Source organism: Battus philenor, unplaced genomic scaffold (assembly GCF_028537555.1).
Source record: "Battus philenor isolate CCGP_79_NKW_IND1 unplaced genomic scaffold, ilBatPhil1.0.hap1 SCAF_29, whole genome shotgun sequence".
Classification (NCBI taxonomy): domain Eukaryota; kingdom Metazoa; phylum Arthropoda; class Insecta; order Lepidoptera; family Papilionidae; genus Battus; species Battus philenor.
The window spans coordinates 3260982-3280545 of NW_027181692.1; the positions used below are offsets into that span (position 1 = coordinate 3260982).

General features: G+C 35.2%; 1 protein-coding gene across 1 annotated transcript; it reads right to left on the reverse strand.

Annotated features, from left to right (window-relative positions):
• Nucleotides 1–595: 595 nt before the first annotated feature.
• Nucleotides 596–19072, reverse strand: LOC137926277 (phenoloxidase-activating factor 2-like). Its single transcript, XM_068769873.1, has 10 exons — nucleotides 18998–19072; nucleotides 12180–12322; nucleotides 11028–11180; nucleotides 9597–9699; nucleotides 8291–8500; nucleotides 6434–6551; nucleotides 5402–5507; nucleotides 3501–3682; nucleotides 1340–1504; nucleotides 596–1050 (listed from the first exon to the last, which is right to left on the reverse strand). The coding sequence occupies exons 1-10, from the start codon at nucleotides 19009–19011 to the stop codon at nucleotides 886–888; spliced, it is 1359 nt and encodes a 452-aa protein (XP_068625974.1). The 5' UTR covers nucleotides 19012–19072; the 3' UTR covers nucleotides 596–885.
• Nucleotides 19073–19564: the final 492 nt, after the last annotated feature.

The window sequence follows — 19564 nt, forward strand, 5'->3', positions numbered from 1 at the left end:
TTCAGAAAAAAAGAATGAAAGTAATTTCTGACAGTGGTAAAGGATAATAAAACACTTTTGGTTATATTTTTTGTTCTTCTGTTTAGTGTATTGTAATTAAATAAAAAAAACAGTGTTTCCGTAATATATTAAATATTTTAACTTCTCAATGCATTTTATTTTTATTTCTGTGCACCTAAAAATATTGAAAAAATCACAACTGTTAAAAAGCAAAATTATGCATTTTCTGCAAGCTTTTCGATTTACACGGTTTTGACTTGAAAATTTTTAATTTTCGATTTACACGTTTTTCTCAGGAACGTATCTACCGTGTAAATCGGGGGATAGGTGTACTTTAGTAAAATTATTAAATGTACTCATAACGTAATAACGGGAATTCCGGCCGTAGGAGCGGCCCACAGCTGGGTATAGCCCTCCCACATCGACTAGAAGCAGCCTGCATCCGTTTTTCAACGACCTTAAAGTTCGTCTTGCATATAAAGCCAGTATTTTTGTAACGATCTTTTACCTGCTTTTTCTTTTTAAACGAACATAGAGAAATGTGGTTTGTGTCAATAGAAACAAAGGTTCTTTTTGTTTATTTGTTCATTTATACATGTCTTTTTCCGCATAGGAACATTAGTGTACGTCAAGAGAACACTGAGAAGGGATCCAATTTGGATATAAACTAAAATACGAAAACCACGCTGAGACAAGGCGTGGGTTGGCTCCCATTGAGGCGTTCTTTGTGCCCATTATTCCTCGCAGTAGGCGTCTGCCGCCACAAACATTGAACTGATTAGATATAGAAATTAAATTAATGAACTATTTTTTTTTTAATTCGACCAATCAAAGGTATTTAAATAAATTAATTTATGTTGTCTATGGTCACTCGCAGTTGTTTATCTAGTATTTGTAAGATGTAGTTCCGAAGCCTTCTTTGTTCATCTTCTCATCCACCCAGGAGTACAGATGAGGGACGTTGGCGTAGACACCAGGTGCTGCAGTTCCGCAACCAACACCGAAGACTACCATGCCGTATACCGCAAAACGGTCCGAATCGGGTCCGTGCTGTAAAAAAAAGTGATTATTTATATTTTTTTACCTTAAACGGACTAAAGCACAGTTTTCTAAAGGACTTTTACATTGATCACTTGATATTAAAAGAATGACAAAAAGAGTTTTAATTTTAAACACATTGGAATCAGATTTATCTCCCTTTATAATCGCATTCTTCAACTTTAAGATCTGGCGTCCTAAGGTGAATTGAAACACATGTACCTTATTAATATATTAAAACATACGTAACGCTGTTAGTGTAAAATTTTTTTGTAACAACAAATAAATAAATTTTGCTGACCATGATGGGACAGACTAGCGATGATCCTCCGTCTCCTCTGCAGGTGTCCACGCCCACTACTCCTCCAGCGCACATGTGGGAAGCGTGGAGATCGTATCTGGGCCCGAGTCTGGTCCTCTTGAGCGCCGCCGAGCATGTCGCAGAGTCAATGAAAGGCAGTTTCACCTGGAAACATAAATTCCTGTCAATGTATTACACAGAGTGATTCATTATACATGTAAAAGATTTGAAAAGATAAATGTACAGCTTATTTGCTGTCAACTAATTTATGGTACATTTTATACAAAAATCAATGATTTCATAAAGTGAGAAAGAGCGTTTATAAAATCCCACTTACTACATATAATATCAAATTATTGTTTACTATTTGTCCTTTCAGATTTTGTACCGCAAGAAGTTCTTGCCTGTTGCCTTCAATATGGTATATCCCCCATAGATAACTTTGGGGACGGGGGGAGGGGGATATGCCTTGCAGTGGGCGTGTATGGGCTGAAATGACAATGGCACAGTTGCTGAACGAGCCATGGAGAGGGGTAAGCTTTATTTCTCTATGAGAACCAATCAGGATGGAGAGATCCATACGAAAGTAAGTAACATACAAAGCCAAGCGGATTTGCGAGTAAAGTGGCAATGGGCAGGTTACATTGCGCGCAGAACTAAGGTTTTATAATGTACACCGCGGACTAGAAAGCGCAATGTAGCATATTCATTCAGGATCGGCAGATGATCTTGTCAAGATTGTTACATATGTCTTATTCTAAAAGTATGGAGGAAGCTTATATCCTATGGCTGTCCAAGATCAGAAATTATGTTGATAGTATAACTTTAATTACAATAATCGTACGTATATATCCCATTTTTATTTTCGTAGTCATGGTGAACCTTCACTATTTGTAAGGAGAATTTCACCGATCGAGATAAAGTCGCGCGTGCAGTTCGTTGACGTGTTGTTAATGCGATAACCACACGACAGAGTGTTGAATTAACCTTTATATTAATCAGATTAAAATAAAATTAGAACTCGATTACGAAGTCTATGTTTTATATTATTTCTTTTTTTTAGTGTAGGTACAGCCATAAAAACCTGGATCCTTTTTCTTTCAATATGGAACTGTTCTTTATCAATGTCAATCAAGTCATTTATTTGACATTACAATATACACGAATATTTTCTTACAAGGCCATGCAACTGATCGAAGCGTTCTTTTATTTACTTTATAATTCTGTCCATTGATGAAAACATTTCTCTTCGTACTTCTTCTTCTAAGGATAGCCCCACTTCTCCACGTCGAATTTCCCCACTCATATTTTTTCTCTTTCTAACTCGACGCTCAGTCGATATCTCGCAACTCTTCACAAATTATTTTGCTGCTACAACAGCGTTTTGTACTAGCGTGTCTCTTTGTTCCATGAAATGTGTTTGCAAAGAATTTAGTTTTATATGGCATTTGTGGACATTTTACCCATTTACTTGCAGATATTTTTAAGCGTCCTTAATTTCCAAAAGGACGGGTACCCATAAATGAAGGTCACATAGAAAAGAAAAATATTGCATCGAATTGAGTAATATTTCAGCATCTGATCTCGTTTTACTATTTTCTTCTTCTAATAATCATAATAATCATTTATTATTCAAGAAAGAAAATAAATATGAAATGAATAAGTTGGTTTTTTCAACTATAAATAAATATAAAAAATGCCGCCCCTAGGTAAGTGCCGCCCGGTGCGGACCGCACCCACCGCCCCCCCCTAGGTACGCTACTGCATAGACGTGAAGGCACATTGTATTACACCCTCTCACAAGGTGAACAACCTTGTTAATGTTAAAACCCTGGAAGCAGTCATATACCCAGCAGTTGAGTTACGATGGTTGAAATAATGATGCTGTAGATATAGCTAAGCTGATTGGAAAATTGAAGCAGCAGTGGGCAGACTATATAGCATACAGATAATTACTGGGGTTTTAAGGCTCTGGAGTGAAGACCACGGATAGGCAGGAACATTACGCCCATTCACAAGGTGAACAAATCACTTTGTTAACGTTCAAAAGCTGGATGCAAGCTTCTTCCAAACAGGTCTTACAAGGAATCTATGAGGAAGTCCCATCCTGCAGTAGGAACAGCTGAAATGATGAATGAGGTGATAGATAACAGTTTCGAACCTTCTTCAGTATAACAGCGTTCTTGTTCTTGTGCTGGAACTCTCTGCCCCAGCCCATGCTGTAGCATTGGGTGCCTGGTGCCGGCAGCTGCGGCGCAAGGCACGCCACGCCGATGTGCGGGGCGTTCTCAAGAGTGAAAGGCGTCTTCAGCACCAGCAGCGCAATGTCGTTGTAGGTGGGAGCTGGAGAAAATTAAAATTCTTCATACAACATATTGTTAGGATTAACCTACGTGGATTGGCTGCTAAAAAAGATGCATTCTATTGTATAAAGCGTGGGGGAAGAAGTCGCATTTAGAGGGATCATACTTTTTGTCTACTTCCTATTGTTTTGCAGGTATTCGCAGAATTTCCTTCCTTTTATCACCCGCTGAACCTTTCAACCTGTGATATTTGAGAAGTGGGGTGAAGGATGAAAGGTGATGGAAAGGAGGAAATTGAAAATGGATGAGTATGTAAGAACATGTGAAGTATGTTAGAAGAACGAAAGAATGATCTCAAGTAGACTGAAAGAGGAGTAAAGAAATAAAAAGAGGGATGTGAAATAAATAATTAAAAATTGTAGAGATAGAAGGGGCCTTTAAAAATAAGAACTTTTACACCACCACCAAAAGTTCTCTCAGTATTGCATTTCAAATGTATCCTCCCCGCGTTAGTCGTACTGTTTTTAAAATAAACGAATCAAGTTCAAGAAAACTCGTTCCTTTTATGAATTGACCAATAAGCAAACTGCGTACATCGAAATATCTAGAATTTTTTTATACGTGCCAATAAGGATTTAGCAAACCAAATATGATTAGAACGCTTTTTAATCCCGTAAACAACGCCGGACGCCAACTGACAGTCAACTTTTAGCTTTATTAGTAAGGTTCAACTTCGCTCATGTTAAATACTCCTAAATGCAACAAATAAACAACATAATTACTTGTTTAAAAACATTGATATCTCGAGGAAGCGATCACATGTTTCAAAATCTTTTAAGAAATAATTAACATTGTATTAACTCCTAAGATTAGAGTTGTTCTTTGATATATATTTGAGAGATTTGCTACATATAATGTGTAGTGGAAACTTAAGTACACAAAATTTGCTTTTGTTTCTGATTTTATAGTTAGTATGTTACAGCTCCCGGCAGAGAGGAAGAGATAAAGAACATAAAGGAAGAAAGAAAAATCATACAAAAAGCATGAGCATTAAATTCAAAGGAGGTTTCAACAAGCACTGTACAAGCACGTGACTTTTAAATTGGAAAAACTTAGTGAAGGTTTTAAAACGGCAAATTAGCTTTGCGATCTTTTTATGAACAAGGATCCGTCTGTGGAACGAAATCATGTTTTTAAAAAGGCAATTGCTAATGCTGCTGCTGCGTGTCAGTCTGAATTGATGGAGCTTTCAAAACTACCAAGCAAGAGGAAATTACAAAAATCTTCAAACGATTGTTTAAGCTTTAACATAATTAATCAAAATTTGCAAAAACTGCAAAACAATAGATGTTTATAGATATAGTAGTTTTACTTATTTTGTCACCTAGAAACATATCGCCTATAATCCCATATAAACTGCCATTCCGTATTCACGTTTTCTGTATTCGCGGCGTATAAATGGAACATATAACCCGTGAATGAAGAACTTTTACTGTGTTTTATTATCCTTGACATATATATAAACTTACAAGAAAATATAAGAATACACCGCTATGATGGTATGTCAAGTTATTCAATATATTTTAATAATGTATATTTAAATAAATTTAATTGCGACGCGTAAAACAGGTAAAAGCCAAATGTCAAATGTTCGAACTTCCTTCGAAATTCAAAATTTTTTTTTTGATTTCAAAGCATCACGTGAAAAGAATTTTTGCCGTTCCTAGGCATGCAATAGCATTGTAAGCTTGTTACTTACTGTGGTAAAACTCCTCATGCATGATCATCTTAGTGACATCTCGTTCCTGGTGCTGGTAAAGCTCTTTCGTGGTCTGTGTATCCCACTCTCCGGCACGGCATTTTATCTGTTCGACAAACAATTTATGTAATTAAATTGTTATATTATAACAAATATTAAAAGCATGTCTGTTCCCTTTCACATTTATTCAAATAGCAGAAACTTACGAACTGCAATGTATCATGATTTCAGCCGTAGAGCATCCAATATTGGAACCCATCAGATTGGCTGGTAGCAACCTATATCCAACGTCTTCCAATGGCCTCGGATGAACATTGTTCGCTGCACGCTGAACGCTGATGACGGATTGACAAGCCAATCCGTCATCAGCGTTCCAGAACTTTAAAAGCCCAGCGGCTAAATCTGCGCGCTATTTTTCCTGTCTACTGCGACTTCATAAGGTATCATCATCATTCCAGCCGTACTACGTCCACAGCTGGGCTTATGCCTGTACATCTCCAAAAGGACTGGTATGGGGTGGTCTGTGTCTACCGACGACCTCGACACAATCGTCCATCCACCTTGTGAGTGTGGGACCGTGGTCTTCACTTCAGAAGGTCCCAGCAGTTATCTGTCCACTGCCAATTCGTAACGTATCATCATCATCATCTAATTTCAGCTCAGTAGGAAGTCCAAAGCTGGGCATAGAACATACGTAAAATCTGGAAAAATACTTAACTGAACTCTACTAAGTATAAAAATTATTCCTACTAAATTTCAAGTTTCTAAGCCTTATGGTGTCAGAGAATTAAGACAGTACATAGATGGAAATCTCTTATGTAAAGATCCATTTTTTAATCCATACCGGATTAGTTACATACACATATCAAAATTTATGTAAGAAGAAATGTTACCAATGTATGATGAAGACTTTTTTTCCAATTAATCTGATGAAGGAGTAAGAAGAAGGCAGGTTTATCTGACAATATTCAGTAAAAGAAGAGACACGAAGAGGTTGAAATTAGTGTTAAAAATGCCGTCGCAAAGTATTACCTCTCTAGCGATGTAGCGGTCGACCTTGTGGGCGGCGGTGATCACCACGGATGGATGGATGATGGACCCCCCACCAAGATAGTTGGACTGCGACCAGCTGTTCTCGTCTTGCTCCTTTCTGATTGCAAATAAATATATTACTTACAATATGGACATACTTATCAGATGTACCGTTTGAGTTTGTTGTGGATTCTTATCAGACCAAGTTTCGTTTGGAACGTTTCAAGCTATAAGCTAAAGCCAAGATAGTTTTATTATATAAGATCATTACAGTCATCTATAATCGTCGGCTTAAAATTAAGTTTACGCCAGTTCGTAGCGCGCCATCTATTGAGAGCAACTAACAACAAACTCAGTGGGATTTGTAATTTTTTTTTGATTATTGTACTAACAAAAATAAATAAATATTTTTTTTTTCTTTAAAATAAGAACAATTTATTTTCATACATCTTTATCGTGAACATACTGTGAAATATATTAATATGCCTTTTGGTAGAGCCTATGCTTTAAATATCTTGAATTTGCGAGTTATATTTAAGAGATAAATTTACCATGTTAGTTGGTAATTTGTTATAAATTCAAATTATAAATTGAAGGATGCTGTTACAGGTAAGCACAATCTGACTGTAGAGTATTCTCTACCGGCATTTCCCTCATGATGTACACATATCATATCTGTATTAATTCTCATAACATAACGACTGTGCAGTATAAGTGTGAAGTTGGGCTTAAATAGATACAATCATTTCCTGAAAACAGAACGAACTGTGGTGCACATAGTTACTGACTGTCCCGTATTTGGCGCAGAAAGAAGCGATTACCGGTTTCGGTTGTAGAAGAGGACGGAGGTGATATAGCCTTGCTAGTTAGCCAAGAGGGAGGATGCCAGATTTTTCCGGAGTACTGTAGGGGGAAAATAGGAACAGTAATAAAAAGAAATAAGACGCAAATCAATAGAAGAGAGGTAAATATATATTACGAACAAACTGAAAAACCAAAATGAAAATTGTGATTCAGAAATATATAATAGTAAAAGATACTAAAATAATGAAACCAAAATGAAACCTATATATAAATAAATAAAAATTGAAAACTATTGCCAAAATGAAAAAAAAAACGGAATTGTTAAAGTATTCTGGAGGGGAAGTGAATGTACGGAAACGAAAGATACAGAATGAGGACAACTGAAGAATGAATAAAAGATCTTAAGAATGACAAAAGAGGAGCGTGGAATTTATATAAAATAGTGATTTTATTTTTTAATTTTGTAATACAAAATAAAAACGGATATTACATGTACAATGGATCAAACGTAGCCAAGGGATACATATCTATTTCAACCCTAAGTATGTTAAACAATTTTCTATGATTCGGCTGATATTATATTTGAAAATAAGATATTTTTTGTAAATATCCAATTTGTTTAGAAAACTTAACTTGCATTGTAACTGTTTAATATTGAAATAAATAATTTCATTTAACAAGAATTAATATCACCATTAATTATGAGGACATGTAGAGTTAAAAATCACATCTTTCTTCAAACTGTCTTAAAAAGTTATCTTCGAAAATTAAATTTAGAATTACAACGACGTGGTGAAAAAGAAATTGAGTGAAAGAGAAGCAAAATTTCGACATTTTATTTACGCGTATTACCTGTCACAAAATTGTTTTGTTCGGCTAATTAGCGAAGCATATGTGATTTTTATTAGTAAACTATAGCCGTTTTATGTTTGACGAGAAGGCAATCAATTACATGTAGGCACCGGCTTGGTTAATTTTAGCATAGCAGTCATTAGTTGTTCGTGGGAAAAACCTTCAAAAGTGTAAATTGGTCATTAAAAATAAATGCGTTACTTGATTAAGGCGACCATCCAGGGGAACTCCCCGAAGTCCGCGTAGGTTTGACGATTGATGTTCGCCTCGTCGTTGATGCGTATGATGCCGGCGCCCGGGTTACCCCAGCCGCATTGCCCCGCGCCCTCGGTCTGCGGAACGATTTTGGGCTTCCGGTGTGCCTCTGACCGCAGGCAACACTTCTGCAAGTAGTGCGGACACGACCCATCTCTGTAACACCAAGAAACTCTATCAATAACAATTCTACAATTAACTTCTGGATCTCAAACATTTTTTTTTAATTTAACTGGTCTTATGTAGGTTCTGTTCTACGATATTTCCAAAACTAGACGAAAATATGAAGTTTATTTCTAACTATAGATATTTTCGTTGCGGCAGAGTTCTAACCACAAATAAGTAGTTTTCGAAAAAAATAAGTAAAAACCGGTGGTAATTTTTGTTCCAAAACTTTGCTCTTCTGAACAAGCATGGCTGACACGTTTTAATGAATATGGAATATGCAAGTTTTACAAGCAACAGCCGCTGAGTTTCTTAAATATTATCTGTGTAGATTTATAGGTGAAACAACATTTTAGTTCTTCACTGTCGAAAGCAGATATTTGTGGACCCTTGCTTGCGAATTATGAACCACCATTTTCTTGTCACGACAACGAAGATCTCTTTCTAGTCTTTCATGGACTTTTCTACATCATGTCTTCCATTGGACGCTGTCGCTTTTCATAGCGGTTCCGTAGAGTATAGCCGTCTAAAATGTTTATTATTACTACTTGGATTTTTTATGTGTAACATCTTTCATCTCCATTTTCGATATTTTTTTAACTGATCTTTTTAAATAGTAGCAACATTTTTTTACGAGCATTATTCAATTTAACTTAACGTATTGATGAAGACATAGCTTAGTGACGGTGGCAACCTTTGCGTGCGATTCGCACCATTACATAGTATATGGCTAACATAGTATATGCTCGCGTTTGACGTTAGAGAGAAAGGAAAATATAGAACGAGAACGCATTAGATGTGGACTTACAGTTATACAGGATGTCTGGTGCCAGATTTATGTTTTTGAACTTAAATAAATAATGTAATATTTGACATGTAGTTTTAATAGAATAATTGAACGAAATTATAGTAATGCGGATTTTATTTTTAAAAGAGTATGTGATCCAAATGTCTTCGTTCGAGTTGTATATACTGTTCAAAGTAAACTAGGTGCAATTAAGACGATTTATTGACTTTTTGTATTTGTATATTTTTGGCTAAGGATTTTGTATAAGCTGGAGTATAAGATAAATACTAATAAACTCACCTCAAGTCGATAAGCGTAGTATTGTCCACCAGGCCCTTGTCGCATTGGAAGTATTCCACGCAGACACCGTCCAATCCTTCTTCCGTCAGGCAGACTCGATTTTCTGGATATTCCAAATGCCAACTAATATAGTCATAAATAGAACTGTGATGAAGTGGCGAGAATGGTGGGGGAGGTTCGGCTTTTCCCAGGAATGTGTCTTCAACAGTACCACAGTAGGTAAAAATCCTACACACATTTGTGAGAAGAGAGTAGAGTGGGCACATCTGAAAGTTTTCCGAAATCCACTGCCAATCCACAAGATCATCGTGTCCTATTTTAGGCAGCTCAGTGTAAAAAAGCCAAAAGAATCGAAAGCTCATATCGATGCTCACATAGTTAAGCCTTTTTGGCATTCTTTCTTCAACGGACACAAGAGACGAGAGTTAAAATAATGTGAAAATTGTAAATATCGAAATTGGTACATTTGTAGGCAAGAGCAAAGAAAAAACGGAAAGAATTGAAAACTCATTACGATATTAGTTGGTACTAGTCGCTCTTCTTTTGGCATACACAAGTGACGATTTTCAGTAAGAGGAAATAATGTTAAATTATGAATAAAATAGACCTCGAAATATGTAAAAATGGTGATATAGGTCGACTTAGTTATTTTCGGAAAAGCAAAGGGAAACAATCTCCTAATCAAAGCACCTATTACCGCGGTATTCAAAATAAAAATTACTTACTAAAGTTTCACATTTATTAGGTGCGGCCAAGCGCTTTGATAGTGCAAGCCATTTTACGAAATTTGAAATTTTTTGCGAGCCGCAATTGACGCTTATAAAAGAATGTTTTTTTGTTTACAATAATCATATTTGTTGAAATTATTTAAACAAAATACAAAACATGTGTATTGAAGTTAGATATAACGGCACGCGTATATGACAGCACTCCTAATAATACTTAAGCCGGTTAGTTAATTAATATCGATGTTTGGATTTCACTAATTTTATAGTGGAATAGTAATAATAATTATTATTCACACAAGTAATTTGTTTCGATTTCCCAGGAGCTGATATAGGTTATATTAATTAAAATTTTGAAATAATTCGACAATCAATCGGAGCCAAAAATAATCGTTCAAAGGGCCGCATGTGGCTCGCGAGCCGCAGTTTGTCCACCCCTGACATATATTCATATTCAAAGAGCATTTAGCATTCACTAGAGGGCTACCAGCTGCTGTACTGCATATTGGAAAAATACATCGAGGTGGAGGCCAAGAAATATGATCTCGAGAGACTGATGTCTCGCTTTTCGCATATCTAAGGCGCGGTACAGCGGTTTTGGCAGCACATAATTATCTAATAACATATATACATAAGTAATTACTTATGTTGAATGCCACGGTGATAACTGTTAACTTATTTACAAATTTTGGTTTTCTGTTTTTACCTTTGAACTCCTGATCCAATGTTTCAGTGTTGAACTTATTCATTACGTTGGCGGTAGAACTGCCCATCGGTGAGTCGGTGGTTGCCTCGGTTGTGTTTGGCTTTAGAAAGGAGTTCAGCCATTCTTGTGTATTAGGGTCAATCTTTAGTAGAGCTGCAAGAATAGAGTAGGAGAACCTTTATTAATAATTTACAATAATGTACCGCAATGTATTGAATGTAAGACGCATATATATATATATATATACATCTATTCGTATTATACAGGGTGAAGTTGTTAAAGTTCAAATGGGTTGACCTATAGTTCTTTTTGCTGTCTTTTAATGGTACACCTCATCAATGATTTTAGAAGTAATTGATACATAATGATAATGTATTTTAAAGAAGCGCTTCGAACTTTCGTATCACTACATATTAAATTTATTTATTGTTTACTATCTATTATTGAGGACTTGATCTGATAAAATTTATTATCGTTTTCCAATAGAAAAAAATAAATTTATTTTACATGTTTCACAGTGATCACTTTATATAAGATGATTGGAAATAGGTGTAAAATATTTAAAGCCTTTTGCTGACAAATGAGAGACATTCACGAGCTTTTACACTTTTAAGCAATCATTCTGTATGTAGTAACCTTGTTAATGTGAATAGAAAGTATATTAAAAATAGATATTTATACTGGCTCCTCACCAGCAATACCGTTAGGGGCAATTATATGAGTTTATAACGGTTTTAATGTTTCATCCTGTGCAATATCCCTGAAATGAGCTGTGGTAGCCGAGCGGTTGAGGACTGAGGCTTGCGATTTTAGGTCGCGGGTTCAATTACCATAATACGATCATCCAAAAAAATTAGAAACGCAATAATTAAATATCTCGTAAAAAAATTACCTTAATAAATCTCAGGGAACTCGTTCCCCAACACAATAGATAAAAAGATAGTTAAATTTTATTAAGTATTATTTGTAAAGATTTATAAGTTCTTTATATCGTAAATTAAGTAATTTCTTTTATTATTTCCTTGTCAATAATATTGTAAACTACCACTGGGAACTAGAACTGCTTCGGATCTTCGATTTTGGAATAATTATTACGAAGGTAGTTTTCCTATAAACTTAAATCAATCAAATTATTCTTTCTCAACTCCTTACATTTATCTACAGTATCCGAGTTGTTATCGTGGTTGTCTTCAGAGAGTATTCCATTTAGCCAGGCCTTCGTTTCGGGGTCCAGATCATGTGATTCTGATGCAATGAGCTGTAGCAGCATAGCAGCCAGCAGGCATGCCACGTACCTGCAAATAAAAACAAAATATTTTCCACATAGAATCTTTTATAAATAACTTCATTTATGTTAAGGGTGATCATGTGATCACGTTCATGATAAGGAAAGAATCAATTGAACTCTCCTATAAGATATCCTTCAACTTAAAGATACAAGGGTTCATGATGCGCTCTGATCAGAGAAGAAAAAATTTCACAACAATCTCAGACGAATACTTCCCGTGGTCACTTTTATTTGACTCTGATTCCTTATTAATATTATACATACATTATGTTCCGTAATAAACGGAAAAAAACTTCTCAGCCACCATCCCCGTTTCTTTATTGGATCAGCTCATTACCTTCCTTACACTGTGGAGTATTTTAGCAGGCGTACTAAGCGTTTTAATTCTACAATCTACCGGCTACCTTATATCCTGAGAAATATTACCCAGGTCTCTTCAAGGTCAGAGTGACCAGGTACTTACTGAGTCTGTGGTTTCATCTTCGACCACAAGGTCGCTTTTCAATAGGCGAGTTAGTGATCAAAGGCGCGCTGGTAACCTATCCTAGAGTGCCTCAGAGTTCAGATAAGAGATCAAGGAATAGTATTATAAAAAAAAAACTATCAGTGCACTAAATATGAGGTTTATTAGAAAAATTTATTTATTTACCTTACTGTATTTTGTATGTATATAACAATTGTAAATTAATAAAATTTTTGAGTGTTTGGTGTTATCTTAGGTATCTTATTACTCAGACATTCTTAATAGAAATGCAGTCATTTGTATGAGTTTCCTAATGTAGTAAAAAAATTCAAATTATAACATGAAATCTGTTTAACTTTTTTTAAACGAAAGAATGCGACCAGATAATAACATCTGGTACTTCAAAATTTAAATTTAAAAATTCAAAATTTAAAATATATATTAATAATAATATAATTATATGTTCAAAGATTCATTCATCAATTATTTTAAAATGACGCGGCTTAGTAGATAAGGGATAGTAAGCTAGCTGCTTAGAATGCTGATGTGCTGAGTAGAGACGACCGGAAACTCAACAGTATCTCCTTTTAATAAATATTCATGTAATCTTATAACACGAACCCTGCAATTAAGTCGATAGATAAAGTTTCAAACATTTCGCTAAAGTAAGAAAAGGACCAATATTTAGCCACTTCCACACATGCAGTGGTAGTCGTGCAACAAAGTGCACCGCTCGCCAACCCGCTGATAAATGCGTATGCGGCAAACAATGCGAATCACACAACCACCACCACCAAATTACCCTCCACGGGGCATCTTCAGGAGTTATGTTACACCGATTAGTGCCAAACACAGAGTACTCTGGACTCTGTGTTTGGCACTGGAGGGGTGAAAAACGTGTTCTATGTAAATATATATAAATATATATGTGTGTATATATATATACATATATATATATATAAATATATGTGTATATATATATATACACATATATATATATTTTTTTTTTATTTTTTTTTAAAGCGAACGGATTAAACTCGCGTGCAGTCAATTTTGGAACTACCCCCTTAACAATCAAATTGCCCACCTGTGGGATTGCAAAACACACCACACGTTGCAAAACACTGGTGTACGTCATCTTGTGAATATTTATTATTCATGCGTACACCCATGGAGGATTTTTTCAATTTTAATTTGAAGACGACATTTATGCGTTACGACTTAATTTTCATTCTTCTGTTTATTACGTTTCTTTCCTTATTTTTGTATAACTGTTTTAATTGAGGCGTATATAAATATATCTGTCTGCATACCGGCTTCTTTAAATCAGAAAATCTGTAGGTTTTACCCATATCCACAATATTCTGTCTTATTTAGGACATCGCAGTTGAATGACCGCTCGGTGAATAAACTATGGTTTAGTGAATTCGCAGTTATTTTCCTTGACTTCGTCTGTTTCACTAGTGTTTTCCCGGACAAATATCATATTTATATCGGAGCTGCATATTTCGGGTAAATATTAATTGCATTATATACTTAAGGTAAACTTCGAAATATAATTTACTGAATTAATTTTTAATCGTTACTTCAGCCCATAGGCGCCCACTGCAAGGAGTAGGCTTCCACCAAAGATATCTATGAGAGGATATATCATAATCGCCACGCTAGGCAGGCGGGTCCACGATCGCAGTGTGGTATTACAGTAAGCAGAAGAAGCTGCTGCCCGTCCCCTGGAAACTTGTTGTTGAACATCACTTTCTCTTCCTAATTTGCTGACTGTACTGTCCCCAAAGCGCCCAATCGTTAGGTAATACCAGTAGGTACTGTACACTTATTTACGGTACACCTTACCTCCACTGCCTCTGACAACATGTCCATCTTCTGGAAACTTGTTTGTGAGCAGTGACAATCCTATATAATTAATACACAAATTGTGAATTATATAAGATAGTATCCCGAATTGAACCCGCGACCTAAAATCGCAAATCTCAGTCCTCTGCCGCTCAGCTACCACTGCTCAAGTTTTGATAACAGGATATTGTTTATATATGTTATATACACACAATAAATAATGATAAATATTGGGATTTTGAAATGTAAGTTAGCTTGAAGGCGAAGACCAGAAATGTTTCCAAGAATAATAAGATCGCAAAGGATATTGAGCGGCCACTAAGCAGTCGAAGAAACTTTTTAAATTTGTTTCATGATAATTAGGAGACGTTAGAAAAGGACCAATATTCAGCCACTTCCGCACACGCAGTGGTAGTCGTGCAATGAAATGCACCGCCCGCCAGCCCGCTGATAAATGCGTATGCGGCAAACAATGCGAATCACACAACTGCCACCACCAAATTACTCAACACGTGTTTCACCCCTCCACGGGGCATCTTCAGGAGTTATGTTACACCGATTAGTGCTAAACACAGAGTCTCACCCTTACCATACCTTATAAACACAACTTATACAAATTTAAGTGTTCACTATCGTCATCATATATCAGGTAATAGTCGCCCACTAAAATAGATAGGATGACCTTCCTCTCCTTCAGAACTCACGTTTTCGGTGTAACGTGGCTTCTGAAGATGAAGCCACGTTACACCGATTAGTGCCAAACACAGAGTCTACTTCACTCTGTGTTGTGGATGGACTTCCGCGAGGTAACGCCTGACTCCATTAAATAATTAGGAGACGTTACATGCATTATACTTTGCTGAGGAAAAGTTACTAATTTTAAATACCACATTGAAAGGCATAGCAAGCTTATATTCTAACTTTATGCAATGTATTTTCCTATTTTTTCTTTTCAGTCGATAGACGCCCACTGCAAGGCATAGTGCTTTTATTCTCTGTGTTTGGCACTAATCGGTGTAACATGGCTCCTGAGGATGCCCCGTGGAGGGGTGAAACACGTGTTGAGTAATTTGGCGGTGGCGGTTGTGTGATTCGCATTGTTTGCCGCATACACATTTATCAGCGGGCTGGCGGGCGGTGCACTTTGTTGCACGACTACCACTGCATGTGCAGAAGTGGCTAAACATTGGTCCTTTTCTTACTTAGGATGGACTTCCGCGAGGTAACGCCTGATTCCATTAAATCCTCAATGATCGTTCTGACCACCGACCTTGCACTGCCCGCATCTAGCAACTTCTTGCAAATTTGAATATTTCGTGTGCACACGTAGTGGAGGCCTATGCTCATGATCGCCTCTCAAGAACCTTTCAATTCAAATCACTTTCAGCTGCAAGAGCAATTTGTCTCGTCAACTACCACTCCAGGCATGCAATTCTTCGATCTACGTCTGTTATTTATGCTACATCGCTATTATTATTACATTCGTTTTATTTTCTATCATTTATCCATTCACATGTACAAGATTATCTTTAGTTGTTTTGACTTAGACTCGACTGATTGCCGTTATCAGCTAATGTATTAACAAACAGTATAGTAGCATTGCATACGGTTCAATTACTTGTAGTTAGTATAAATGTTATAAAACAGAAAAATCTTTAAATTTTATATTAATGTCTTCATGTACTTTAGTAGATAGGCTAATTCATGATTATAATTTCAGCTGTAGGATGTTCATAGTTGGATATAGGCCATATCTATAGATTTCCAATAGGATGTTCCGTTTGGAAACTGAACCTGATCACGTTGAGGACACTACGCTGCACTTGCCGGTCATTCGTTCTGCGCGCTGTGAAGCATCTCTACTTCCTCAACTTCAATCTGCCAATCCGCAGATCTATGGCGATAAGTGTTATATTTCATTCATTTGATTTTTAGTGATAAAGTGTTCCTTAAACTAAAAGTACATTATTTGTGGGATACTTTATTGCTAGTAACTTTAAAACATGATAAGTGGCTTTATATGTACTTTTTTAACTTGGAGTGGTATCTGTGTAGTAAACTCAAGAAATATTTTAAATAGAACCTTCATTTGTATTATATTTACTTATCTATAAATATATTTTCCTTTTAATTATTAAGATTTAAAACATTTATTCTTATAATTGGTATTAAATTCTACATCATTGTAACAAACTTAAATAATACGAAGATTATTTGAAATGATCTCCATTGTACATAAATACAGTCCATCATTATCAAGCGAATTAAGATCAGGACATGACGACAAATATAATTCTGATGATGAATATGATCTAGCTGTATGATTCAGTGTTGCCCTGCTAAAATAACCATTCTTGGTTATGTAAAGTCGTTTTGTTAAAAGGCTTTATCATCTTCCCAAAGTTCAAGATTTAATTAAGGTGAAGTTTAAGATAAGTTTTGACATTTTTTCACAAAAATGTACCCGTAATTCCAATTACTCTTTGACAGCTAACACTAAACCATCACTAAAGATGATGACAACGTTGTATTCAACTCGCTACTTGCTTAGCTTCTTGAGAGCCTTGAGCATAAACTTCTTCTTTCGGTTTATTAAACCACAGCTAAAAATTAACTTGTTAGTAAATAAAAATTTTCTGCAGCCTTTGCATACTACTTAAAAAGTTGTAATATAACTAATGTATTCATTTAAAAATATTATTTTAAAATGGTCAGTTCGTCTCTTATATATTGCAGGCATCTTCTGTTAAAATACGCTAGATGATTGTACCTACTGCATTAATTTCCCCAGACAAAATATTTTGCATTCGGATATGATTAATACCGACTTTTCCTTCACAGCTTTGATCGCATTTTTCTACGAACACTTCAAGGAAAGCCAAATATTTTACAAACTAAATAGGTTTCATTATAACAATTGTATACGCTGTTGAACAGTGTTACCTCAGCCGTAGAGAAGTGAGACTTGAAATCATAGGTCGCGGGATTCGATTCTCAGGATGCAATTTAAGATAATTCACACTTTGCGTGTTAATTATATGAGATTGCTACTGCTGAAAAAGAAGTTTCCAGAGGATGGGCAGCAGCGTCTTCTGCGTACCATAATACCAAACTGCGATCGCCAACCCGCCTTCCAAGCGTGGCGATTATCGTATATCTATTGGAGTCTATGGGCTAAAACGATGACGACGGTACATAAACATTTCACTAATAGCAAGCAAATGAATTACAAAAATTGCATTTATAATTCAAAACATCTTTATTCAAAAAGGCCTTTGCATGGACTTTTGAACCGTCCAATTTTTTTATATTATAAGTAGTAAGCTATCATCGAATATCGATCTGCCAAAAAGCCTGCCAGAAACTTAACAGTTGCTGTTTTTAGATGAAATTCAACTATTTTTAATGTATACATTATAATATAAAACATGAAAATCAACCAACCAAGTTTCATACATTTCGATCAACTAAATTCTTGAATATTATAAGTTTAATTTAAAACCATGTAAACTATTTTCTGACATATCTTGTGGAACTTTATATGTGTGTACACTAAGACATATGGAGGATTTATTAACTTTTTGAAGACGAAACATATGGGCTACAAGTTTATTTTTATATATTCTATTTAACATTTGTTTGTCGTTATATCTTATATTTAGTTCCATACCTATTTTTTGTCACGTAAATTATTGCGATAATCTTAATCACCTTACAATTTTAGTTAAAATTTGAAACCAATTAAAACGAAAATTAGATAACAATGAATATTCTAAATTCCAAATTCAAATGTAATGTCATGTTTTTTTTTTTATAATTCTATCATTAATTATAGCCTGACTAATGGTTGAATCACCGAACTCCTAAGATCTTGCTACATTAGATTATTACTTTATTCCTTTCCTTAAAAACTCATTCAATTTCGTGTTTAATCTTACAAATAAACGACTGGAATAAAACACATCTAGATGAATATTTTGCTAATCTTTCACAATTTTTGGAAAAAGGCATAGAGAAGCTTCTCGAAATACGAAAGAAAGGAAAAATTCCTCCTTAAACATAAATATCGTATATTCATTTCACATCAAGAAAAGAGATGTCACTTATGGTAAGCACAAGTATTCACAGGTGATTTGCAAAAGTTAACTGTTACTATTAAATATACATTTTTAAGAATAGAAACAAGAACGCTTCTTTAATATGTTTTTTATATTTAATTTAAATAACACTTTAGAACAAATCAATCGTTCACAACGTTCATATTCGTATGAGGAAAAATTTGTTATAAATTATTAAACACCATATAACATGACGTAATAGTAATTAATATAAGTTAATAATACATTAATTACAGCAAATTGTACTCACCCCATAGTTCCCATGGTGTTGTTTACTTTTGCGCTTGACGTGAACCAAGCCGTGTGTCTTATTTGATGTCCGAAGTACAACTGACCCCAAACCTACTCGATGAGTTTCGCAGATCGAGTTTATAATGCCACGGGACAGCGATATCAGCAGAATTACTAACAAACTTCGTGTGGCTTCCAACACGTTAAATCTTTACCTTGAATATAAAACTGGCGAAACAAACAACTTTAGAAAAAAATAATAAGTTTCAAATCTATAAATGAGTGAATGTATGGCTCATTCGCTGTCAATAAACATATGTTTCTTATACAAAAATCAATAGTTTCAAACATAATAAATAACATTACATTACATGTAGTAAAAGTAAATTTTCGAAATTCAAATTTCTATATATCTCTCTCCAGACTTTTAACAGCCATAGTTATTATAGCCTATGGAAAAACAAATTAATATGACATATTTCAGAATGAGCAGTTTATACAGAATTATTGGAAATAGGTACAAAAGCTTTAAATATTATTGATGATAAGCCTAGGTACCTAGATACCCTTGTGGGAGGCCTTTGTG

Bases quoted from the DNA above. Each gene is read 5' to 3' on its own strand.
- LOC137926277 (XM_068769873.1), bottom strand. The intron at 8,501-9,596 runs GTGAGTTTATTA...TTGGTGTTACAG, and splicing joins ACTACGCTTATCGACTTGAG to AGATGGGTCGTGTCCGCACT. The intron at 1,505-3,500 runs GTTCGAAACTGT...TTATGTTTCCAG, and splicing joins ACGCTGTTATACTGAAGAAG to GTGAAACTGCCTTTCATTGA.